The 26,111-nt window shown below is 45.4% G+C and overlaps 1 protein-coding gene across 2 annotated transcripts in view; it reads left to right on the top strand.

The window, feature by feature from the left end:
- The window catches only part of ANKS1A (ankyrin repeat and sterile alpha motif domain containing 1A), a 224,756-nt gene that overhangs the window by 95,329 nt on the left and 103,316 nt on the right, over positions 1 to 26,111 (top strand). For both annotated transcript variants that reach the window (XM_019660889.1, XM_019660888.1), the window contains 7 exons: positions 6,106 to 6,402; positions 7,164 to 7,239; positions 7,525 to 7,626; positions 7,720 to 7,821; positions 9,129 to 9,328; positions 14,069 to 14,161; positions 18,583 to 18,703. In XM_019660889.1, coding sequence (XP_019516434.1) covers positions 6,106 to 6,402; positions 7,164 to 7,239; positions 7,525 to 7,626; positions 7,720 to 7,821; positions 9,129 to 9,328; positions 14,069 to 14,161; positions 18,583 to 18,703 — 991 coding nt within the window. The remainder of the gene's footprint in view (positions 1 to 6,105; positions 6,403 to 7,163; positions 7,240 to 7,524; positions 7,627 to 7,719; positions 7,822 to 9,128; positions 9,329 to 14,068; positions 14,162 to 18,582; positions 18,704 to 26,111) is intronic.

The following is a 26,111-nucleotide window of genomic DNA, read 5'->3' as shown; positions in this document are numbered from 1 at the left end:
GTCGGCAGCTCGTGGTTGCTCAGCCCAAGGTGCCATGTTCAAGCTTAGTTGCGCGGGGGCGCAGCCCACCATCCCATATGGGTGTCAAACCAGGAACCTTGCTGCTAAGAGCACATGCTCTCACCAGCTCAGCGGCAGTTCATCTCGGGTGCAGCTTGAGCACAATTCATTGGCCCATGCGGGAATCGAACCGGTGACCCTATTGCTCAGAGCTCGTGCTCTTAACCAGCTGAGCGGCTCAGGCAGCCCCCAAGCCTTTAGCTCTTGAAAGCACATTTTCCTAGTCCTTGATTTTGTACACATAAGAGACAATCTAAACTGAATAAGAACGGACGTCTCTCTTTGGAAATACTGCTCTTTGCCTCTCCCCAACTCCCCCCCCCCCCCCAGGGCAACTGATGGAAGCTGTATGGAGGGATGGAGCCATCCGGGTTGTGCAGAGAATGCAAACTCTTCTTGAGCTGACTTGACTCTGACCTCCCTAGGTCTTATCCTGACGCCGTGTGTCTTTATTGACCTGGATTGTTTCTAGGACTTTGTGTGCTAGGTCATACCAGGCACCTGTGGAAATGAAGGAGTCTCAGGTGCCTCTCAGGGAAGCAGAGGTAGTTTTCAGGAGCTTCACCTTCCTCGTTGACATATGGAGACTTTCCTTTGTTAACAAGGCAGCATAAACCAGTGCAAATGTAAGTGATCCTTAGCAATGGTGGAACCATTAAAATTATGTTTTACTGCCTTTTAAATAACTTCATGGGCCGGCCGAGTGACATGTTGGTTAAGAGTTGGCTTGGGACGCCAGCTCTGAGCAGCAGGGCCCTGGTTCGGATCCCACATGGGGGCCAGTGATGCTGCGCCCTCTACAGCTAAGATGGTGAACAATAGCTCGACCTGGAGCTGGGCTGCCGTGAGTCGCTGGCGACCACGTAGGCTGCAGTGAGGCTGCGGTGGGCTGCCGTAAGCTACCGTGAGTGGCTAGCAGCCAGTGTGAGCAGCGGCAGCCAGCTTGAGCTGCCAAGAGCCGCCGTGAGCGGCTGTCCAGTGGCCGACAACCGATCTGCCTCAGCCAGGAAGAGTACAATGATAATACCAACATGGGCCAGTGAAGCGACGTCCTCCACAACTAGACTGAAGAACAAAAGGACAGCAACTTGTCTGTTCTCCTTCCCTGATTCCCCAACACTGTTCCCCTCCCCTAATTCCCCCATAAAATCTTAAAAATAAATAAATAAATAAATAAATAACTTTAACTTAGTCTGAATATCATAGGATGAACAACAGTCAAATTAGTTTTCGGGTAGATCTGACTTTCTGTACATTTAAGAATAAGTCAGTCTTAGAGTGGGGAGAGACCTTGAAGTTATCTAGATTGGTTGTCTCCACAGGCTGCTCAGCTTGCCTGGACACATCAGAATCACCAAGCAAGTGTTGATGAAACTTTATCTTGAAAAATTTTCAATTTACAAAAGTTGCAGAAATAGTGCAATGAACTGCATTATACTCTTTTAGATGAACCAGTTGTTAACATTTTGTCACATTTGCATGCCCTCTGCTCTCCCAGCCATACACAGAGGGTACCAAAAAATGTGTACACATTTTAATAATGGAAAAACTGTATTAAAATTGTAATACAATGAATGACGCTAGCATTCATTTGATCAACGCCATCTTTTGAGTGAAAGTCATACTACATATTGCTATGTAATTCAATTCAACTTTGAAAAGTAATATGTAGATAACATCTCTTAAAATGTGTATACATATTTTTGGCACCCCCAGTATATGTAATTGTTGTAGATTGATGATGAACTATTTGAAATTACATCATGGACATCATGATCTTTAGCCCCAAATACTTTCGCGTGTATCTCCTAAGAACAAGGACATTTGCTTATATAACCACAATACAGTTATCACTTTAGCAAGTTTGACATTGACATAATACTGTAATTTAATATAGAATCCATGTTCATTTCATTAATTGTCTCAAGAATGTCTTCTAGAGCAATTTTTCTCTGGTCCAAGATCATACACATCCTGGACCAATTCCTCAGCCTTTCTTAGCCTTTCGTGACATTGACATTTTTGAAGAGTATAGGCCCATTGTTTTTTGGGTTTTTTTTTTTAAAGATTTTATTGGGAAATTGGGGGAGAGGAACAGCGTTGGGGAATCAGGGAAGGGGAACAGACAAGTTGCTGTCCTTTTGTTCTTCAGTCTAGTCGTGGAGGACGTCGCTTCACTGGCCCATGTTGGTATTATCATTGCGCTCTTTGCTGGTGAGGCAGTCGGTCACTGGCCACTGGACAGCAGCTCAGGGCAGCTCATGCCAGCTGCTGGCTGCTCACGCTGGCTGCCAGCCACTCATAGTAGCTTATGGCAGCCCACTGCAGCAGGGGCTGCAGCCTACACCGTCACCAGCAACTCACGGCAGCCCAGCTCCAGGTCGAGCTGTTGTTCACCATCTTAGCTGTAGAGGGCACAGCATCACTGGCCCTAATGTGGGATCTGAACTGGGGCCCTGCTGCTCAGAACTGGCGTCCCAAGCCAACTCTTAACCAATGCGCCACGCGGCCGGCCCGGCCCATTGTTTTGTTGACTGTCCCTCAGGTTGAGTTTCTCTCGTATTTTCTCGATTTAGGTTATACATTTTTGGTAGGGATGCCATAGGAGTAATAGTATGTTCTCCCTCTTTAGTGCATCACATCACAAGGTACATGATGTCAATTTGTTTCATTCTTGATGATGATGAATGATAGATGCCTGCTAGGTTGGTAAGCTTTTAATAATAGTCTTCCCGAGCGTTACCCTCTGAGGTGCTGCCTCGGCGAGTGTGGGGTGGCATTTAGTATTAGTTCCTTCTAAGTTCCCATGTAATTCCAAAATGAAGCCAGTTTGAGAACCACTGATCCAAGCCAACTTCCCACCCAGAGCGGGAACCTTCTCTTACCTGAAAGGTGGGCTGTCTCCCTCTTGTTTTATTTGTTTGGTTGGTTCTCTTAGTAACAAACAATTACTCTTTGGGGATTCCACCGATTTTTGGTTTCTTACTCTTGGTTGATATCTGCCTTCCTAAACTTCTGTCTGTTGATCAGAGTTCTGCCTGTCAGGGCTATCCAGAGTAGGTCAGACTTCCCTTTCACGTGATGGACTCACTTCTCGCGTTTCTCCTGTATCTTCTACATCTCAGTAGACCCACTTTGTCCTTAACTCAGGTCTCTGTTCACAATAGACAAGTGTACAGTTGGCTGTAACCTAAGCACTGGGAGGTGGTAACGGTTTTGAATAGTTCCAAGAAGAGCAAGGCCATGGAAATGTTTCTATATGGTTTTTTGCTGCTTGGAGTGTGTGTGTGTGTGCGCGCGCGTGCGCGCGTGTGTGTACACACATATAAATATAATGGATTTACATGTTGAATGGGGTCTCCAGATATAAATCGTATATAGTAAATAGGGATCTTGTTTTTCTTAGAAGTACTGACCATAGCAAGGAAAAATGAAAGTGGTCTCAAGATGGGCAGGAATGGAGAGTTTGCACAAAGACTTTGGGGAAAATTGGGGTATTTCTTCTCAGTGCCCTTCCTCAGTCCCGATTCAGTAATATGATTCTGGGAGCTCCTGAGGTGTTGTGAGCACCTGTGCTGCAATTCGGAAGGTGTGGAAGAGAAGAATTCCAGGTGGTTATGAGTCTGCGCTCCTTGGAATCCCTCCCCTTCTTATGGGTCCATGAATCAACATGGAGTGACTTCCTGCCCTTACAGTTGTCAGGCTCGAAGGGGAAATGGTAGTAACAGCTCATTGTGATGGCCTGTGTTCAATAGTCGAGGGATGTGCTCACCACACACATAAACTCAGGATTATTATAATTACCAGGCCATGTCTGGCAGGACTGGAACATAAGTAAGATGCTTCCTACACTGTGAATATGAGCGTAATATTCTGTAGAGATATGGTTAGGCCATTTTTCATATCGGTGGCAAATTTGCCTGGTAGTGATCAAGACCTTGTCTTTTTAGCAAGGCGGCTTTTGGTAGCTGTCTTCTGGCAAAAAAAACCCACAAAAAAACAAAAAACAGGGAAGACTTTTTTTATTTTTTCCTGCTGGATAGTTTAGAGTTTTACAGTTCTTCAGGCCCTCATGGCATACTTTTTACAAAATCAAGGACAGATTATTTCTGGTAATTGGGAGACAACTTGGATATAAAAGAGACAACAGTATCTACTTCAGAGTAAACAAGGTTTTCTGGATGGGAGTTTTAACAAGAATACGCTGACATGCTTGACCCTTGCTGTCATGCTAATCTTGAGATGTAAAACCCTGAGAATCCTCTTAAACTTTTCCAGTTGCCACTTGGCTCCAGGATCACTCTACAGAAAGCTCCTGTGAGTTTTTGTGGATGTCGCTGTCTTTTCATCACGAGAAAGTCAAGTAACAGCTCTAAGTTTGCTTAGGGAACTCATGCCATAGCTTCATAGGAACTGAGCATTGCAGATGGGTGTCCTAAATGGCTTGGTTGGCACAGGGAACCCCGAGGACTTACTTCCTGCCCAGCATTTCCCCGTCCCTACAGACTTTTAGGTTGACATGGAATTTGCCCCTGGGGCCCAGTTCTGTCACAGAAGACCTTGCTAACTGCCTTTGTCCGTGGCCTCGAATGCCATCTTGCACTTTCTCAGGGGCTGCTCTCCGATTTGAGCTCGGTGCTGTGTCCTCTGTTTATTTCTGTGCGTTTATCTTGCATGTCGCTCCTGTACCACCCTTTTCTGTCCTCATTTCATTTCTAAAATTTTCTTTGCTATCGTTCTGGCTTTTGGGGCCTTGCTCCCAGCAACTCTGGCTCTTTCTGGTACCCTTGGTGTAGCTGGAGAAAATGATGCAGTCAAATGCCAGGTCAAAAGCAGATGGAACTGCGTGCATGTTTGGGTAACTTCTGGTCTGTTCCTTTGAACATCATTAATACAATTAAAGCAATTGTGGAAACATTTAATTTTTACCTTTTGACCGCTGAAAGGTGCATAATATTGACTTGATGGACAAACCCGTTGATAAGCTTTGTTTCCCTAAAGTGGCAGAAGCCTCCTGGATAAATTCAGGAATCTCAAAATCTTGTGGGAGAATTATTTTCATGAGTGCTTCTAAAACAGGAAAGGGCATGGAAATCACTTATTTCTGCTCTACTTATACATTGTCAGTAGTAAAAGAAAGAGCATAATTGGAACAGGTAACAGTTTGTTTCTGCTGGTTGAAAAAGCACAAACTTCTCCTATTTTATTCAAGATTCTCCCTTTAATTTGAAGCAAATTTGGCATTAAAGGACCATGGGGTTGTGAATTGGAATTGATGGCAGTGTTACAATTTTGAATATTTTGCACCTCTCACACATATCGTTCCGGTGCCTGGTCGAGTCTTTCTTATGTAAGAAGCGCTTCCCTGTGCTCTGGATTCTGCATGTATTGATTGGTGCAGGCCTGTGGAACAGGCACAGGGCGGCCTCGGGGTCCGGGCTCCTCCGTGACTGAGCTCAGGTGTTTCCCTCCCCTGAAAATGGCTGTTGGCTGATGGCTTGAGAGTGATTTTGGTGCTCTGCTCTGTTACTTTCATTGTTGGCTGGTTGATTTGCATGCAAGAAGCTAAGCGGATGACAAAGTCTTTCAAAAAAGCTTGTGTGCGAGGCAATGGATGGTCACCCAATCCAGAATCAGAACCAGAGGGTTGACTAAATATAAATTGTAAAACCAGTTGAAGTTTAAAATGAATCAATGGCAGTGATATTATTGGCATTCGTCTGTGCCAGGGCTTCTACCCAAGGCCTGCCACGTTCCCTAGCTCACTCTCTTTGCAATCTGGAGACTTGTCCTTTACAGCACAGAGGCGAGACTGCACGTGCCAAGCAGGTGACTGCTCCCCTCTCGCGGTAACTGGGGCAAGATGTGGCTGATTGGAGCAGTCGGTCTTGCCCGTGGGGGAGCATGTCTGGATCCTGACCGACTTCTATCAATCCCTAAGTATTGCTGCTATTTTTCTCATTTAAATTTCAATGGTTTTATGTGTGATTGTCCTCGTCACATTCCAGTCACCGTTCTGATGTGATCTGCTTGTTGACTCTGTAGAACAACGATAACGAGACTGCCCTGCACTGCGCTGCACAGTACGGCCACACGGAGGTGGTAAAGGTCCTCCTGGAGGAGCTGACGGACCCCACCATGCGCAACAACAAGTTCGAGACGCCTCTGGACTTGGCTGCGCTCTACGGGAGGCTGGAGGTGGTGAAGATGCTGCTCAACGCGCACCCCAACCTCCTGAGCTGCAACACTAAGAAGCACACCCCCCTGCACCTGGCCGCCAGGAACGGCCACAGGGCTGTGGTCCAAGTGCTGTTAGATGCTGGCATGGACAGCAACTACCAGGTAGCGGCCCAGCCCTCCCAGGCTCGGGCTCAGTCAGTCGGAGGAGGCACAAGCACCGTGCTGCTGGGCTGTGGTCTGACTTAGCACGTTTCGCATCACGTGTCAGAGGCTTCTGTCCCTTGACTCATTTGACTGTGAAACTGTAGAGACAAACTCTCCAAGTGAGTCTGTTATTTTGAGCTTCTTTTCAGGGGTCATATATAGTCATTGCACCCTGAAAAGATGTGATTATGGATGAGCTCTCGAAATTGGAACAGTCTCATTATCTTCCTATACATGTGCTCCCACTGCCACTGTTTAGCACCTCCAAAGTCCCATCAGCTTGGCCTGGCCGATGGGAGACTTAGCCTTCCCCTTGGTTGGTCGTGTTCTCCTTAGGTCATTCCTTAGGCTTCGCATTGACCAAACCACCCTTGAAGTTAAGGTGTTTTTTCCCCCTCGTACGTTCCTTCTCATTATTCCTTCCACCCAGGAAGGTGGAGTTTTGAGCAGTTTTACCACTAGGTGGCTCCAAGAGTAACCGTGCAGTTAGTCACGTGTGGCCTGCTGGTGGCACATCAGACACCCTTGATGCACAGGCCATGATCGTGGTTTTGGAAACCAGACGAGAAAAATGGGAAAGATAATGATAGAGGACTTTGTGTGGTTTGTTTTAGTTTCCTGTCCCTTCTTGTCTATGTCCCGTTTGTCGTGTGAAGCCACGCCAAACCTGGGTCACTATTCTGATGACGTCCTGCTCTGCGCTCTCGTTTGCTTTCCAGACGGAGAAGGGCAGTGCTTTGCATGAGGCTGCTTTGTTTGGCAAGACCGATGTGGTGCAAATCCTGCTGGCTGCAGGTGAGAGGTTGGCAGCGCTCTTGTCTACACAGCATGCCAGGGTTGGGATTGTTTTCCCCAGTCTCCCCAGAGGGGAATTCTGGCTGGCTGCATTTGAACCCAGTGTATGTATGTCTCCACTGATTGACTGCAAATGTATGAATTGTTCATGAATATCTGGTTAAATGGCTTTGGATGAAACATGTTGGTTGTGCTGCTGGGAGCTGAAGGTATCCTGCGATTTGACCCTCGCTGAAGATGACTTGAAAATGCTCACTCCACTGTCCACCTGGTGTGCTTTTCTAGGAATCGATGTCAACATAAAAGATAACCGTGGACTGACGGCCCTAGACACTGTCCGGGAACTGCCTTCTCAAAAGAGCCAGCAGATAGCAGCACTCATTGAAGGTATCAGTCCATCTTCCCGCTGGGATGACCAGAGGACACACTGGCCAAACCAAGGCATATTTGGTGCAGCTGTTTTTTTCTCTTTCCATGTAGATCACATGACTGGAAAAAGAAGTGCAAAAGAGGTAGATAAAGCTCCCACACCCCAGCCACCTCTCATCTCCAACATGGACTCCATATCCCAGAAGTCTCAGGGTAAGATGGCTCTCCTCTGCCAGCAACGGGGCTCTCAGCTTGCAAAGAGTTTGGCAGAATGGAAAATCTTAATTTACATAACAGTTTCAAGGAGTTGGGAGTACTTAATAAGTTTGTATTCAAATTCATTTTTTTCCAACTACTGCATGAAGTTTTATTGGACATCGCTTAGGCCTTTGACGGCAGTCCTCTTCTTTCTTTACTTTATTCTCTACTTTCACAGTTGGCTCTGTGAGATCTTTTCTGGGATGTGTAGTGGGCAGGATAATCTCAAAATGAATTCAAATCTCAGGGAAACCTTTTTCTAATACACATTATAGTGTCTTGGGCAGCGTTGGCCCACAGTAAATATTGAATGAGTGTCATTTGGTTGGTTGGTAGATATTATGTATATGGCAGATTTTGGTAATATATCATTTGGCCAATATATATGCTCTGGGTGCTAGCTTAGGAGTCTAGCCTCTCTAGTACTGCCCGGATCCACCTTCTCAGATTTATTGAGCAGCCTTTTGGGTCCTAGGTATGACGAATGAGAAAGACAAAATACTGACTGACACCTTCCCCAGACACAAACCACAATAGAGACGGCTAGAGAAACAGAACAAAGCCAGGCACTAAACAGGGAAAGGGACTTTTCAAGGGAGCACAGAGATAGATTAAAGGGTGCTTGGCCTGTCTTTACTGTGGAGTCCTTGTCCTCCTCCTGGTCACACTTTTTTCCTGACCTCATAATCTACTAGTAATGGGAGGATTTTAAAGTTACAGTTTGATTATTTGCAGGTGACCCAGAGATCCCTGGTCTAGAGCAGCGGGTAATTTTGTGGTCACAAATGTGGATCTCAGGTGCTCTGAGGTTTGTAGTTACCCAGTGATTGAGGCTAACTGCTGCACAGCACCTCCATCTCAGAGGGCCTCACCACCCTCAGCTTTGCTTAAGCATGTGGTGGTTCTTATTAAGAATTTAAAGGATTACTTAAGGTTTTTAGTTATACTTTGCTACATTTTATGGCTTAAGTTTATGTTATTGAGATATTTGGGAATTTATGAAGGTCTTGGGAGGTACCCCTCATAAATATCAAGGGTTTTCCATATTGAATCAGAGAAAAATCTGTTCACTTCTCAGGGTATAAAGAGCAGGTGAAATTCTGTATATTTATTCCTGTCCAAAGAAGTCATTCATTTTCCTGTCCTGGATTAGTGTTGGTCAACCCGGGTAATTGAAGAGGCTCTCAATTGTCGCAGTGGTTGGAAATCTGAGACTGTGCTCCCCTTGCGTTGACTCTGTGGCCCTCTCCTCTCATTTTCAGGTGATGTAGAGAAAGCAGTGACTGAACTGATCATCGACTTTGACACGAACGCTGAGGAGGAGGGTCCCTACGAGGCGCTATACAATGCCGTCTCCTGCCATTCGCTGGACAGCATGGCCAGCGGGCGGTCATCTGACCGGGACTCCGTGAACAAGGAGGCTGAGGCAGCAGGAGTAGTGAAAGCTGCTGGTGTGAGGCCTGTATGTGGCCCGGGGCCCTCAGCAGCCTGGGGGGCATCCCCTGTTATCCCCTGTGCTTCTGTGGGGTGCTGGGGACAGGAAGTGTGAGCCTGGTGCCACGCCGCATGTCAGAGGCCTGGGTCCCCCTCCCCCTGTCCTCCTGGGCCCTCCCTCCCGCATCTCCCTCTTGCTTAGTGTGGTAAATGGTGCAGCTCGCATTGAGGGAGAACTTTGGTGTTTCCAATTCCAGTATAACCTGTTTGCATCTTTCTGTGATTTTTTGGCCTTAGAGCAAATTAGCACATTTTATCTCTATTTAGCCTTAGTGCCGCTCTATCTTTGGGGTCTTTGCTGTATACTGTTTGTTTTCTCTCAGGAGAGCAGTTTGGACAGTGAAAGTGCTCGCTGACATGGGTTCCTGTGTGCAGCGAACACATGCTCACCTTCCCTTTGCCCTCAAAGAATGATCCATTTGGATTTGGACAGGTTTCCGTGTTTGACAGGGTGGTAGCAAGGTTTAATCAGACATTGCACGTATTAATATTAGTATGTGGCACTCCTGCTTTTCCCAGTTAGAACTCCTTCAGCCGTTGAAATAACGGGACAAGGGCAGCCCTAAATTTTCCTTCTCATGCCCCACCTTCCTGTCTCGCTGCTGCTTTCTCTGTACTTGCTTCTGCTTCTGGCCTTGTACGTTGTTCTCCAGACTGCTGACCCCATTTCCTGCCCCGGGGTTTTACTGTGAGCCTACACCTGGGTCTGTGCTCCCACTGACTTCTTCCTACATTGCCGGGCACAGTAATTTGAGGTTCTGAGCACTGTGCTTTTAGTAAACCGGCCAATGCTCTGACAGGATCCCAGTGAGAATCCCACCTTGAGGCATATTTTCTTTCGTGTGTCTATTATTTCTTCTTGTTGGAGAGGCTGGCTTTTTCCTTTTGGTCTGAATCTGGCTTATGACCATTTTGATGATCCTTTGGCTGCTGCTAGATGATCTTCGGGCCTTTCAGGTGTGCCCTGGGTGTGGCCTGATGTTTCTGGGGGTTCTTTTCTGTTAGGCTCCTTGTCCTGCCCTGAAATAGACCCCGTCTTTCAGTGGGGATTTGGGACAGGCCCACCAGTCTTGTGTAGCCCACCAGAGAGGGTGTGATCAAGGACTGTGATAAAACTCGGGAGTGGCGAAAGCAGCACCTGTGCCGAGCACCATAGTGCTGCTGTAGGCAGAGCAGGTTTTTTCACTGCTTTCACTGTTAGACACACATGAACTACGCATATCCACCCATGGGGGAGGCGCTGCGTGAAGTGTTACTTACAGGTGATGCCCATTAGAGGGAGCTGGAGGCTTTGCAAGAACACAGGTTACCACTGCAGGACGCTCTGAATGACCAAGTTCCTGTGGGGCTTAGCTACTGATTTACATTCTCTTTGTTCCATCCTGTTCTGGGAATCCAGCCTCCTAGGGTCCTCCTAAGTAGAAACTGAAGTGTCTTGGGGTGCATGCTTTGCCCTTTGCACTTGAGTATATTGTGGTTCTGCTACCTTCCTGGCCTTTGGTAATTAACTGTCCTACATCCTGTAAACACAATGGATGGTATGTATAAATCAGCTCTGCATTTCCAGGCTCCGGGCCAAAGTTCTGATGTTCGAAAAAAGAGGATCCTGCCCCTCCTTCCTTCTAGTGTCCCTGGCGATCACTTCTTCCACCTAAGGCTTTCTTTCATGTTGTTCTTTTCCAGGCTACTTTAGCTGGGGGAGGCCTTTTAGGATAGGCCCTTTGTTGTTGTTGTGTTTCATTTTGTTTTTCCTCGGCTATTTGTGTCCCCAGGTTGGATAACTGGTGTAGATGATAGGCCTGCTGCTTCTGCTATTCATTCCCTACCTTACAAAGTGGGGCCCGGACCAGGCCTGTTCCTGCCCTTCCAGAGCACAGAGGGGTGGAGAGAGTGGGACTTAGTGGGGAATCTGACCTAAATTGCTCTGTTTGGTTTGAACTTATGAACCTGTGTTGAAGTTGTTGCGATTGGGCATCCACTGGGTTCCAGGGACTATGGGTATGACTGATTTATCAAGTCACGAGCTGTGATAAAAAATACGGTGAATGTTAAAAAAAAAATTATTACAGTAAAAGACACATTGCCATTAATCCCCCTCAAAATACTCCCCCTCTTTCCAAACACACTTATCCCATCATTCTTGCCACTTTCTGAAGCAGTTCTGGAAATCCTCTGTCATGAGTGCCTTTAGTTGGGTTGTCATGGCTGCTTCGATGTCCTGAATTGATTCAAAATGTTTACTTTCATGGTCATTTTGACTTTGGGGAAGAGCCAGAAGTCGCACGGTGCCAGATTCGGTGAATAAGGTGGATGAGGACATACAATAATGTTTTTATTTGACAGAAATTGCCTTGTACAAGGAGCGATGTGTGACACGGAGCCTTTCTGGTGTGATCACAAAATATGGTGAATGCTCCTGCCAAGTGCCATCCAATGGAAAGGCAGGGATCTTCAATTCAGGAAGTGGCACAGCGAACATTAATAACAGTGTGTGATAAGTTTCAACTTGCTCAGTGCAGTCAGCTGGGTGTCAGCTACGGTTGAGATAAGGTGTGTTTTAAAGTGTGCCGTTAATTATCCTCCATCACAATAAGCCTCTGTGTCACACATCACTTATGGTATGGCAATTTCTGTCAAATAAAAACATTACAGTGTGTCCTCATCCACCTTATTCACTGGATCTGGTACCATGTGACTTCTGGCTCTTCCCCAAAGTCAAATTGACCATGAAAGGTAAAACATTTTGAATCAATTCAGGACATCGAAGCAGCCATGACAACACAACTAAAGACACTCATGAAAGAGGACTTCCAGAGCTGCTTCAGAAAGTGGCAAGATCGATGGGATAAGTGTGTTCGAACCGAGGGGGAGTATTTGAGGGGGATTCATGGTAATGTGCCTTTTACTGTAATAAACTTTTAAAATTTAAACATTCGCCGTATTGTTTGATCACACCTCGTATAATACCAAACAGTGTTTTAGTAGAGAGATTATGGATGCCAAATGCTAACTAACTCAGGTAGCTCCGAAAACATAAGGAATATCTTTCCTTGCAGATTTCTCTGAGGCTCTCACATAATTCTGCATTTACCTCTGCCCTGACTTTTCAAATACTCCTGCCCTATCAACACAACAAACTCACCTAGAAGCCAGGGAACACGAGCCACTCCTGTTTCAGGTTCCCATTCCCTTCCCCATAGGAACACTGATTATCAAGCTTTGGAATAGAAACAATGTTGAAAGTACTGCAGGTCCAGTGGCAAGCCATTCTTTAGCCTTCTTTCACCAAAAATCATTCTGTGTATTCCTGAAATCATCTACCCGTGACCCCTCTTCAGTGAGTATCTTGCTCCAGGGCAGGAGTTGGCAAACCACGATCACAAACAGCTAACCTCTTTTAGTGAATAAAGTTTTATTGAAACACAGCCAAACTTAACATACTTTCTATGGCTACTTCTTTTTTGTTTTTTTGTTTTTTAATGTTATTCTGGTATATCCTACTCTTGTCAATTTTTTTGTTTTTTGTTTTTAAAGATTTTTATTGGGGAATTGGGGGAGGGGAACAGCGTTGGGGAATTGGGGAAGGGGAACAGACAAGTTGCTGTCCTTTTGTTCTTCAGTCTAGTTGTGGAGGACGTTGCTTCACTGGCCCAAGTTGGTATTATCATTGCGCTCTTCCCAGCTGAGGCAGTGGGTCGCCAGTCACTGGACGGCCGCTCACGGCGGCTCTTGGCAGCCTACGCCGTTGCCGGCAACTCACAGCAGCCCGGCTCCAGGTCGAGTCGTTGTTCACAATCTTAGTTGTAGAGTGCGCAGTGTCACTGGCCCTCATGTGGGATCCAAACTGGGGCCCTGCTGCTCAGAGCTGGCGTCCCAAGCCAGCTCTTAACCAACGCGCCACTCGGCTGGCCCTCTATGGCTACTTCTGTACTATAGGGACAGAGTTGACTGCAAAACCTAAAATATTTACTCTCTGGCCCTTTAAGAAAAAGCTCGCCAACCCCTACTCTAGGGCAGATCACTGACAAATACTATTTTAAAAAATGGGCTGAGATGAAATAGGGTTTTCATGTGCTAATGAAACATGATAGTAATCATTGAAGGAGGTGACCAAGAATAAGAGACGAGTATGAGCTTTTGCTGATAGATGGGGATGCCATCAAAGTTTGAACAGGAATTGATGTTTTTGTCCTTGATTATGTTCCTCATTACTTCCTTAATAACTCTGGTTTGTTAGAACTTTCTGACAAATTGATTCTTTTGCCCTGCTGTTTCCTCTTTTTAGAGTAGCCTGAAAGTTGAGCCACGTGTTTTTCTATACAAGAGTTTTGTGTCAGTATTATAAAGGACATTTTTGGCAAGGCAGTTATGTGTTTTCAGTGCTGCTGTTTCTCAGTGTGGTCAAGGATATGAAAGAGGCATTTATAATCTCGGCTATAAACATCAAAAGGCAAAGAGCACGCTAATTGAAGTGTGTGTGTGTGTGTGTGTGTGTGTGTGTGTGTGTGTGTGTGTGTGTGTGTGTGTGTTTGCACTCATGGGCGCATGTGTGCAGGGTTCTCCATCTATTTAGATACTAAGCCTCGAGTTTGGTCTCTCGGGAGTTCTTCACATTACCCTTTTCCATGTCCCAGGGCTAAGATAAGCGTAAACCCAAAAGTTAGATCCTTGAGAAAAGAGTGAAGTCCTTATGTTTTCTCTTCGACAGAGAGAACGTCCACCGCCTCCAGCAAAGCCACCCCCCGATGAAGAGGAGGAAGACCACACAGATAAGAAGTTTCTTCCCTTGACAACGTCTGAGGTAGAGGGTTATGGATTTGTTCCCGTCACTGAAATAGCATTTTCAAAAGTGTGTCAGTTTGTGCTTAAAGGAGACTTTGCTTTCTCATTTCTTATCAGTTTTTTGGATGAGTAGACTTGTATTGTGTACATCAGTAATCTGGAACAAGACTTCCAAAGCATCTGAATGGAGCCCTCTAGCAGACAGGCCAGTTACCATGTGCCTTGCCGCAAGGAGAATAAAGCAGCACATTTTCTCCTGGCTCCGACGGGCTAGCCAGTCTCACTTTTTGCTTTTGCACCTGTGTTGTCTTTTGAGATAAAATGTACAGTATCCCTCTAATGACACTGTTCCCTGGACTGTGTCATGTTAGCAGGCTTTGGTGGTTCTGTCTGTGCATGTTCCACTCTTCATTTCACATGAAGAATATACTCTAGGACAAACACGGAAAATGTGCGGAAGACTCAATTAGAAGAGAAATAGTACTCCTATTTCTCTTCTAATTGAGTCTTCCGCACATTTTAGTGGGGGTGGGGGAATCAAAGGTTATTTGAAAAGAATATTCCATTGTTTTAAAAAAGAAATGTTATCATGGGACCAGTAGTTCAATCTTCTCACTTAGGCTTATGAAGAAAATCATATTTTCCTTGATCTTTCATCTTCAAAATGCTCCTTTAACACTTCGTATCACTCAGAGAATATTTTTTGAGTATTTATTTTAAATACTACATAATTTCAATAGTTTATTTTGTATCTCATACAATGCCCTATAGTTCTTTACTTTAAGAATCAGCTAATATAAGCTAGTCAATTAAGCTTCATTACTGTATACCTAGAAGTAGAAGTTAATTTTTTTTTACAGTATTGCCACGGACCATCCAGTGAAACGCGTTCTTTTACTTAATATAAACACATGGAACCAGAGGATGGCTTTAGTTTAACAAAATGTATAATTGCAAGGAAGCCCTTTTAAGAGTGTAAAAAAGTCAGTATTGGAGATAGGAGACGATTTTTATGCTAAGTACAAATTCTGTTCTTATTTCTTTCTATCTCTTAATTACAAAATGCTTATTATCGTGTCTCAGCTAAGGGGTCTCTGTAGTAATTACAACCTCCAGGGAATAATACATCGCTCGCAGACACAAGTGCCTGTAGTAAACCCCTGCATGTCTTCACATAGAGATTTGCCTCATGACTTCCTTTGTACAAGGAGAACCCTGGAATACAGAGCATTTTCAGTTGGGGCTGAGTCTATGTAAATGCCTCAGACCGCCTCTTTCACATGGATGAGGAGTAAAATTCCTAATGCCCCAGGATAGGAGAAGCTCTTAAAGAAAAACTGGGCAACCAGGACTTTCTGTTCTCCCAAGGCTTTCTAGAACATGCAGTTTGGCAATAACTGTGTCAAGAGGTAGGGGAGAAAGCACCATATCACTCTCCTGGGCGGGTGACTGTCTCTGAGATACACCTCCTAGGACTTGTTTCTGAATAGCTTAGAATTCTGGGTCAGTTGGACCACCAGAGTCAGTGTTTTGCTTATTAGTGATGCTTATAAGTACATGAATATAGAGTTGATATGGTCTGGGGTTGTAGCCTGTTAATGATCAAGGCAGATTCTGTGATTCTGTGTGCTGTAGTCTTAATGGATAAGTCTTCTCTAAAAGTGAACTGGTATTTTGTTTTTTTTGGACTCTGGTCTTCACCATCTTTATTTCTTATACTCTCCTAGCTTTACTATCCTAAACTTCATCTCCAGGGAGGCATTGGCTCCATCAAAGTTCAGACTTTCGTATTTGGCAAGCAGTCTGCCCCAGTGCTCATGTCTTACTCCCGAGGCTTGTCATCGTCAGATGACCCATAGAGCCTTTAAGGGAAGCTGAGTACCTGGCTCCAGGAGAGTGTGGCTTCGAAACATTAAACACGTACATATGCATGTGCACGCCCCCTTACTGTATAGATGTTGTTGCCCACCCTATAGGCTGCGGGCTGCATGGGACTGACAACAGGCTTCTCTGTGCTCAGATGTGCTTAATGGTCATGGGAAGTGGCAGCTGCTGTGATAGCTCTTCCCAGAAAGCTGCCCACACCCCGACTGGCCATTCCATTGCTTACAGTTAGCTGGTGACTATAGTAGCTTTTCTCTGCAGCAGAAATGTTGCTTTCCATGTGGCAACAGAATATGCTTTTTTTGTGAGGGCTTTGATTTATTGCCATCCCTGGAAGAAAGGGGAAAAAAGATTAAGGAGTAATTTAGTAAAGAGCAGAATCCTTTCTGTTGAAAATCAGTTATTGCCATATTTGCTGTGACACAGGGCTTCTTGAGTGGGAACTAGGACGGCTCGAAGAAAAGCAGTTTATTGCTTTATTGTGAGATTTTAATCCCATAGCTGGCAGGGGCCACGACCAAGGAAAAAATACCACCCTACGAGTTGTCTGGGCATGAGCAGGGACTCCCATTAGGCATCTGAAGGAGGGAAAGAGTTCCAAATTGGATGGAGAAATCACATTTCCTAGAAAAAATGAGGCCAGCTTCGTCCAGAATCAGGAGAAGTGAATTTTCTGACCCTGGCTCTGCTGGGAGCTCTCTCTGTAACCTTGGGCAAGTCCGTAGACCTCTCTGGGAACCGGTTTTTGTCATCTGCCAAATGAAAGAGCTGGAACCAGGTGCTGTCTAACTGGGACTGTTAAAGTCCGGGTCCCTTCCAGCTCTGACATTTGCTGGTCCTCTGCTTCCATTTGTCGCGCATAAGAGCCAGGCATGGTGTGAACACAGGTCTGTGGGCCTGATTTCCCAGATGGAAGTTGTCAACCCTGTCCTCTCTGGGGAGAAGGGATATTATGGGCTGGGCATCCAGGCTGTCCGAAACCCGAGAGAGGCATGCTGTGTGCAGACTGCTCCACAGATCAGATTTCCAGGGCTCTGCCAAAGTGGGAGCTACGGGTATGTAAACCTGGAGAACAAAAATCCCTGCCTGGGAAGCCTTTGGTATTAAGTTGACTCTGAACAAACTGTGTAATGGTCTTTCTTGGGTCCCTTAATTGTGTTCCTATGAAGAGGCAAAGGAGTAGTAGTACAGGCAAGTGGCTCATTGTAATGAAAGAACTTTTAGCTTCAGGTGGCTTTCGGGAGGTGGAGGCTTCTGCGGTGCCTGGCAGAATTTTGGAAAGAGAATTTTGTCCTTGTGGCTCTAGGGTGGCAGCCTTGTTAACAAATGAGAGTTGCAGGCTTTGGTTCAGTCTGAGACTGCGAGCATCCGTGTTGTCTTGTTAGGCTGTAACACGGGGGAGCTGCGCCTCCAGGAAGCAAGAGTAATGAATCACAAACCTGATTTGTTTCCAGTGATCTGTGGGACGTGTCAGTGAAGGGGGAGGTTTCTGTGTGTGCCAAAGACTCAGGTTTATAAGGAACCATTATTTGTTAGGTGGAACTGGGGATTCTCCTTCACCCTCGGCTGTAATGTATTCCTTGTCCCAGCCAGATTGCGCAAGAAGAGATTTTGTGCTTTGGTGTCTTCTCCTAATAGCTGGAATGTGATTATTCTTAATTTGCCTGTGAAACACATTGGAGTCTTAGGACGGATGAGCCAAAATTTCCCTCAGAAGCCAGGCTCTGCATTCTCTCTCTCTCAGGGTGGCTGTAGCCTTAATCCTCATGTTTCTGGCTTGGTTCGAACTTGGCCACTCTGGCGCCATGAGTAGTGGCCACCAGGCCCTCAGCTGACTCAAGCCGGTTGGCAGGTGGAGGCACCAGTTCTGGTCCAGTTACTTCATCAGAGACACGTGCTGCCTGGATTAGGCTTTCTCAGCACATGGAGCTGCGTTTTCTCCACTGAAATACGCACTGCCTAGACACCTGACTGTTTTCAGAACTCACACTGGTGGAATCACAATTATATTGTCACCAGTGTGGCAGGATGCTAGCTTTTGGGACGTTCTTCCCTATAACCCCCAGAACCTGCGAAGAAAGGCTCACAAAAGCAGAAGATTCACAGAGCACTTGGCGGTAAATGCCCGTGACTCGGGGTCAGTCAGAGCCATTCTGACTCCCGCCTGGGCAGGTGGGAAGGATTCCAGCGTTAGGGCAGGATGTGTGCATGTTAGGAAACAAACGTGGAGAAAGAGGCCTCTGTACCCGCCTGGGAAGCCGCAGCCACAGAGAAGAGATCATGCAGACGCTATGGAGATGGGAGGGGAAGGGAAGGGCGTGCCTTGGATTTTATTTGTGGTTTTTTGAAAGATAAAATGAGGTAAGGAAAAAAGGGGGGGGGGGTTTAATCAAAGGCCATTGAGATGTGAGGTACAGGCACATATCTAGAAAAGCAGCTCCATGTGACCCGCGAGTTACTGACCTTCTCTTCCCCTCGGTGAAAAAGGAACCAACAGCCTCAAATTTGTTCGACGTAACCTGTTTTGGTGTTAGCCTGTGGTGTTTTATCTCATAGGCCTTGGCCCTAAGACCCCGGACTCAGGGGAGGACAGCCAGGGAGGAGGACGAGCACCCTTATGAGCTCCTGTTAACAGCAGAGACAAAGAGGCTGGCGTCAGTGGACGGAAAAACAAAAGGTACGCACCTCCCCCACCCCTGCAGAAACAACTCCGAAAGGATTTTTATACTTTGTCATCCAGGATGGAAGGACATGATTTGATGCTTCTAGGGATGGGAAGTGTGGTTCCCTGGCAGTCTGGGATGGTGGCTGTATTATGGCCTTCCTTTCGTTTTCAATACCCTGGGCAGGACTTGGTTGCCACCTGTCCGCACATGAAGCAAGGAAAAGGTCAGGTTAGACTAGGTGAGAGCAGCCAGTATTGTGGCAGAGACTGATTTGGGGTCTCAAGTCATAAACCCTCAAGTTAGTGCTGTGGAAAAACAAGCCCAACAGGTTGGTCCCTTCGGGTTCAGGCTGACGGCACAGACTCCGCTTTGAGTCCTGACCTCAGTGAGGCACTCCTGGGGCGGGGCCCGTGATTGGCTGCTACCAGGTAACTAGAATGCTCTGTCGCCTTGGCCTACTTTCATTGCCTCTGCAAAATTCAGTTTCCTCTGTGAGGGAGTGAGTGCTGCAGGACCGAGAACCAGCCAGGCGATGTGAACGCAGCCAGGACAGAGGTGAGTGTGCGCTGCTGGAGAGGCGGCGGCCACCTTTGTTTTTCTTGGGAGGAACACACAGGGGTGATGTCGTTTGAGGGAACTTGGTGGCCTCTCCTCAGCTCTGTAGCTGCAGGGGCCAGGGTCTTCACGGGGTGTTATAAGTGCCTCCTTTCAGCCCTAAGCTAGTCCATGGTCAGGTAAGAATGGGGCTGTGATGGTTTCTTCTGACGTACCCTTTGCTAGGCCTGTCAGAAGGTAGGGGCTGGCAAAGAGAACGTGTGAGCGTGTATATGACTTTGTAGATCTTAATCTTAATAGTCCTGTTTAAAAGCTTTCTCTTCTAGCATGCAGAAACTTTGTGGTTATTTTCATAGTAGGGTTTTTTTTTTTACTTTTGCTTCATTTTGTTTTTAATGGTTTCCATTTGGAGCTTTAAAAAAGAGACTGCCATGTAGATACACTAAAATTCATCCTTTTTGTGTACAGTTCTGTGAATTTTGACAAATACGGTCATATGACTGATACCATTATCAAAATACAGAACAGTTTCATCACACCAAAAAATTCTGTGTCTCCCTTTGTAGTCACTCCTGCACCCCTCCCTTGTCCTCTGATGTCTGTCCCAATAATTTTGCCTTTTCCAGAATGTCATATAAATGGAACCATACATCGTGTAAATGAACCCTTTGAGCCTGGCCCCTTTCACTTAGCAGAGTTCATTAGAGAGTCCTCTATGCTGTTGCATATATCAATCTTTTGCACCTTTTCATGGCTGAGTAGTATTCCATTGTATGGATTTACCACAGTCTATCCATTCTGTAGCTGAGAGACATTTGCTTCATTTACAGTTTGGGGCAATTACAAATAAAGCTATTAAAACATTTGCCTATAGGTTTTTGTGTTAACATAGGTTTCATTTCTTTGGGGTAAACACTAGGAATGGGATTGCTGGGTCCTATGTAAATATATGTTTAACTTTATAAAAAACTGCCAAACCATTTTCCAGAATGGTTGTACCATTTTCCATTTCCAAAAGCAGTGTAGGAGAGTTACAGTTGCTATGTGTCCTTCCCAGTGCATAATATTGTCAAGTTTTAAAATTTTTTAGCCATTCTAATATTTGTGTAATGGTATTTCATTGTGGATTGAATTTGAATTTCCCTAAAGACTAATGATGCTCAGCATCTATTAATGTGATTATTTACCATCCATATCTCTAATGAAGGGTCTGTTCAAGTCTTTTGCTTATTTTTAAAAAGTTGGGTTGTTTGTTTTCTTATTATTGAGTTGTAAGTTCTCTCTCTCTCTCTCTCTCTCTCTCTCTCTCTCTCTTTGTTGTTATTATTGTTGTTTTGTTGTTGTATTCCTCAGTTTTTATTTTATTTTTTTTAAAGATTTTATTGGGGAATTGGGGGAGGGAACAGCGTTGGGGAATTGGGGAAGGGAAACAGACAAGTTCCTGTCCTTTTGTTCTTTTGTCTAGTTGTGGAGGACGTCGCTTCACTGGCCTATGTTGGTATTATGATCATTGCCTTCCCAGATGAGGCAATAGGTTGCTAGCCATTGGACAGCCACTCACGGCAGCTCACGCTGGCCACTGGCCACTCACGGTAGCTTATGGCAGCTCACTGCAGCCCTGCTGCAGCCCACGTCGTCACCGGCGACTCACTGCAGCCCAGCTCCAGGTCGAGCTGTTGTTCACCATCCCGGCTGTAGAGGGTGCAGCGTCACTGGCCTATATGGAATCCGAACCGGTGGCCCTGCTGCTCAGAGCTCACGTTCCCAAGCCAGCTTTTAACCAACGAGCCACTCGACCAGCCTCTTTATTTATTTTGGGCACAAGTTCTTTATCAGATATATGATTTTCTCCTAGTCTTGTGATTTGTCTTTTTAATTTCCATGACAGTGTCTTTTGAAGACCAGAAGTTCTTAATTTTGATGTTCACTTTATCCCTTTTATTCAAGGATAAGGTCACAAATATTTTTCCTATATTTTTTTTCTAGAAATTTTATGACTTTTTTTAGGCATTACATGTAGGTCTGTGATCCATTTTGAGGTTAATTTTTGTATATGGTGTGAGGTGGGTTTTTTGTTTGTTTGTTTGGCATATGGATGTCCAATTGAGCGGATTTGTTGAAAAGACTGTCCTTTCTCCATGGAATTGCCATTGCCACTTTGTTGTTGTTTCTTGGAATTGTTTTAGATATATATAGTTTCTTTCCATACAAAAATTAAGAATCAGCATGTCGATTCCTACAAAAAGTCCTGCTGGGATTTTTACTGAGTTGTTTGGAATCTATATAGCAGTTTGGGAAGAGTTCATATCGTAACTGTATCAGATCTTTCAATCACATGGTAGATTTTTTTTTTAAATTTTTCTTTTTTAGATTTTATTGGGGAATTGGGGGAGGGGAACAGCCAACTGCAGTCTTAGTTGTGGAGGGCGCAGCTAGCTCAGCTCCAAGTCCAGTCGCCATCTGGCAACTCCCAGCTGCTCAGCTCAAGGTGCCATGTTCAATCTTAGTTGCAGGTGGGTGTAGCCACCATCCCATGCAGGAGTCAAACCAGCAACCTTGTTATTAAGAGCACCTGCTCTGTCCACTGAGACATCCGGTCGGCAGCTCAGCTCAAGGTGCCATGTTCAGTCTTAGCTGTGGATGGGCGTAGCCACCATCCCATGTGGGAGTCAAACCAGTAGTCTTGTTGTTAAGAGTACGTGCTGTATCCCCTGAGCCACCTGGGTGGCAGCTCAGCTCAAGGTGCTGAGTTCAGTTTTTAGTTGTGGGTGGGCGTGGCCCACCATCCCATGCGGAAGTCGAACAGGCAGCCTTGTTGTTATGAATGTATGCTCTCACCAGCTGAGCCATCCTACCACCTGTTGGCAGCTCAGCGGCAGCTCAGCTTGGGCGCAGCTCACTGGCCAATGTGGGAATTGAACCGGTGACCCTGTTGCTTAGAGCTCACACTCTTAAGCAAGCTCTTAACCAACTGAGCCACTTGGCTGGCCCCACATGGTAGATTTTTAATTCAAACTTTTAGAGAGAGTGGAGTAAAGCACTGCTGCTTTCTGTAGTTGTTTAACAATAAATCACATTGAAACTAATCCTTAAAGAACAAGTACTTAATTAATTTAATGCTCTATTTGGGAGTAGTTCTTAGTGAGGGAAGAACCTTTAGCATCATGGAGGAGGGAGATCCCAATTTTTTCTCTCTTTGAAAAGCTTGATCTGGAACCACTACAAGACAGTAGGCTCAACCTTTGAAACGAAGAAAAGACAAAAGTCAGATGAACTTCATAAGTAGGGCAAGTCTCCTTGGCTGCCAAGTGCCCTTGGTGGGAATTTTCTAGCCCCAGATCAAGAGACCGCCAGATGAAGGCGGGAACTGCCAATGAGGACTTCAGACCTCAGATCTAGTCCTCCTTAGCTTTGGTGTCTTCCAGCTCTGCAATATTGGGCTAACTGTTGAGAGTGTGTGGTACGGGAAACAGATGTAATTGAGCCACCGCCTGTGAGGTGTGCCTGCCTCCAGGCCAGCTGCTTGGATCACTCAAAGAGCTTTCAGACAAAAGAGTTGAGACATTAAATATGAAAATCAGCCTGGAAGGAATGAATGCCTGCTAGGGTAGGTGAAAGTGAGGCAAATAATTTCCACTAATGTCATCTTAGGCAGATTTTATGAATTAATTTATCCGTTTTCAAAGGGCCGTGTTAATGAGAGACTACCAGACCTTTCAGGCCTCGTTACTATAATTCAGGAAACTACAATAATACAAAGCGAGGGGTGGGGTGGGAGATCTTTTAATTACACTTTAAAATTACATTTGTGTTAGCTCACTGGGGAAAAAAATTCAAATAATACAGAAGTGAATACAAATAAAATGCCCAGGTTCTTCTCACCTGTTTGCTACTCACAGTTCTGCCACAGGTGACCAGAGTCTGAAAGTGTGGTGTATGCTTCAGGCCATTTGCTGTCTTTATACAAAAGTGACTGTGTGAGATTGGTTTGTTTGTTTGTTTTTAAGATTTTTATTGGGGAATTAGGGAAGGGAACAGGGTTGGGGAATTGGGGAAGGAGAACATTGTAACATTGTGTTTTTCTAGGACCCATCAGCTACAGGTCAAGTTGTCCTTCAGTCTTAGTTGTGGAGGGCGCAAGCTCAGCTCCAAGTCCAGTCGCCGCTTTCAATTTTATTGGGTTGTCGGAAAAGTCATGACGCATGTTTGCGACAGGTGGCACTAGTTCATTTTTGGAAGTACTAGAGTCATTCGCATCTATGTTATTGCTATGTCATTTGACAGCTGACAGTTCTAGCTTCATTCTAAAAAAATAAAATTGAGCGATTTGGTTGAGTTTTGGAGATTTTACAAGTTGAAGATGGAAGACCAAACTGTGCATTTTTGCCATATGTTACTGTTTTACTTCCATGAAAGGAAGAACGCGCCTCAAGCTTGTGAAAAGTTGCATAAAGTTTATGGTGACAATGCTGTACAAGAATGTCAGTGCCAATGATGGTTCACAAAATTCCATGCTGGTGGTTTTGATCTCAACGACGCTCCTCGGTCAGGGAGGCCCACCAAGGTCAATGACGACAAAGTAAAGGCATTGATCAAGTCAAACCCACGTTACATGACACGAGAGATTGCAGAAACATTGAACATCCATCATTCAAGTGTTCATGACCACCTGAAGAAGCTGGGATATGTAAGCAAGCTCGATATTTGGGTTCCGCATGAACTCAAAGAAGTTCATTTGACGGCGCATATACACATCTGCAATATGCTCATTAAACATGAGGAAAATTATCCTTTTTTGAAGTGACTGATAACTGGTGATTAGAAGTGGATTGTTTACAACAATGTGGTGCGTAAACAGTCTTGGTCCCAACATGATGATTGGCCTCATACGACACTGAAAGCAGACATTCATCAAAGGAAGGTTATGCTCTCGGTGTGGTGGGATTTTAAAGGTGTCGTGTTTTTCGTGCTCCTACCAAGGAACCGAACAATCAATTTGAATGTGTACTGTCAGCAGTTGGACAGTTTGAATGAATCCATCATCCAGAAACATCCAGCGCTTGTTAATTGTAAAGGAGTTGTGTTCCTTGCGACAATGCGAGACCACACACAAGTTTGATCACCTGTCAAAAATTATTGAAGCTTGGGCCGGCTGAGTGGCGCGATGGTTAAGAACTGGCTTGGGACGCCAGAGGGCCCCTTTCGGATCCCACATATGAGGGCCAGTGACACTGCCCTCTACAGCTAAGATGCTGAACAACAGCTCAACCTGGAGCTGGGCTGCCATGAGTCGCTGGTGACGGCGTAGGCTGCAGCCCCTGTGGCAGTGGGTTGCCATGGGCTATCGTGTGTAGCCAGCAGCCACCGTGAGTGGCTGTCCAGAAGCCGGCGACTGATGTGCCTCGCCCAGGAAGAGCGCAATGATGGTGCCAACTTGGGCCAGTGAAGCAATGTCCTCCACAACTAGACTGAAGAACAAAAGGACAGCAACTTGTCTGTTCCCCTTCCCCCAATTCCCCAGCGCTGTTCCCATCCCCCAATTCCCCAATAAAAATCTTTTAAAAAAAGTTTGTTTATTAAAAAAAAAAATTATTGAAGCTTGGATGGGATGGGTTGCCACACCCACCATACTTGACTGACCTTGTGCCGTCAGACTTCCACTTGTTTTGCTCTCTTCAAAACTCCTTGCGTGGTGTAACGTTCAATTCAGAGGAGACTGGAAATCAGCACCTTGTTCAGTTTTTCACAAATAAAGACAGGTCCTTCTATGAATGAAGAATTATGAAGCTCACTGAAAGATGGCAGAAGGTTATCGAACAAAACGGGCAATATATCATTGATTGATCTTTGTTCTTTATATAAATAAATGACCTTTGAAAAAAACATAGACAAAATACGTCATGACTTTTCCAACAACCCAATAGTTGCCAGGAGGTTGGGGGGAGCGGGGGGGCGCGTAGTCTACCATCTCATGCATGAGTCGAACCGGCAACCTTGTTGCACACTGAGCCATCCGGCTGCCTATCGGCAGCTCGCAGCTGCTTAGCTCAAGGTGCCGTGTTCAATCTTAATTGCAGGGGGTCACAGCCCACCATCCCATACGGGTGTCGAACCGGCAACCTTGCTGCTAAGAACATGCACTCTCACCAGCTCCGTGGCAGCTCAGCTTGGGCACAGCTCACTGGCCCATGGGGGAATCAAACTGGCGACCCTGTTGCTCACAGCTTGCCCTCTTAACCAGCTGAGCCACTCGGCTGGCCTAGTTTTGTTTGTTTTTAAGCTAAAATGGAATCATATTTTACAAACTGTTTTGCAAACTTATTTTTCTTTTACCCTGTCCATAGATTGTGGGTCCCATTTTGTCTTCCTTCTTTAAAAATCTGCCTTATTCTTTTTTAATGGTTGATACATATCCCATGACTCATTTTTCCATTCCCCAGTTGATGGATGTTTAAGTTGCCTCCAGTATTTCTCTGTGATAAATTATGCTGCTATGGACATTCTATACACATTTCTTAACATGCTTCTGAGAGCTTTTCTTAGAAGGCATGGATAGGAAGTAGAATTGGCCAGCCAGAGTGTAGGTGCATGTCTAGACCTAACTGGTGGAGCTCTGTTACCTGCCCTTCATCGCAAGTGAGCACTCTTTTCCCCATATCTTCACCAGCACAGAATATTATTACTTGTTAATGGTTTTCGCCATGATAAGAAAAAAGGTGTCTTTTGAAATGGGCATTTGTATGATATGGCATAGTGAAATTAAGCATCTTCTTTTTTTTTTAAAGATTTTTATTGGGGAATTGGGGGATGGGAACAGCGCTGGGGAATTGGGGGAAGGGGAACAGACAAGTTGCTGTCCTTTTT

This window comes from Hipposideros armiger, unplaced genomic scaffold, assembly GCF_001890085.2.
Source record: "Hipposideros armiger isolate ML-2016 unplaced genomic scaffold, ASM189008v1 scaffold_331, whole genome shotgun sequence".
Lineage (NCBI taxonomy): Eukaryota > Metazoa > Chordata > Mammalia > Chiroptera > Hipposideridae > Hipposideros > Hipposideros armiger.
This window is presented reverse-complemented; position numbering and strand designations above follow the sequence as displayed.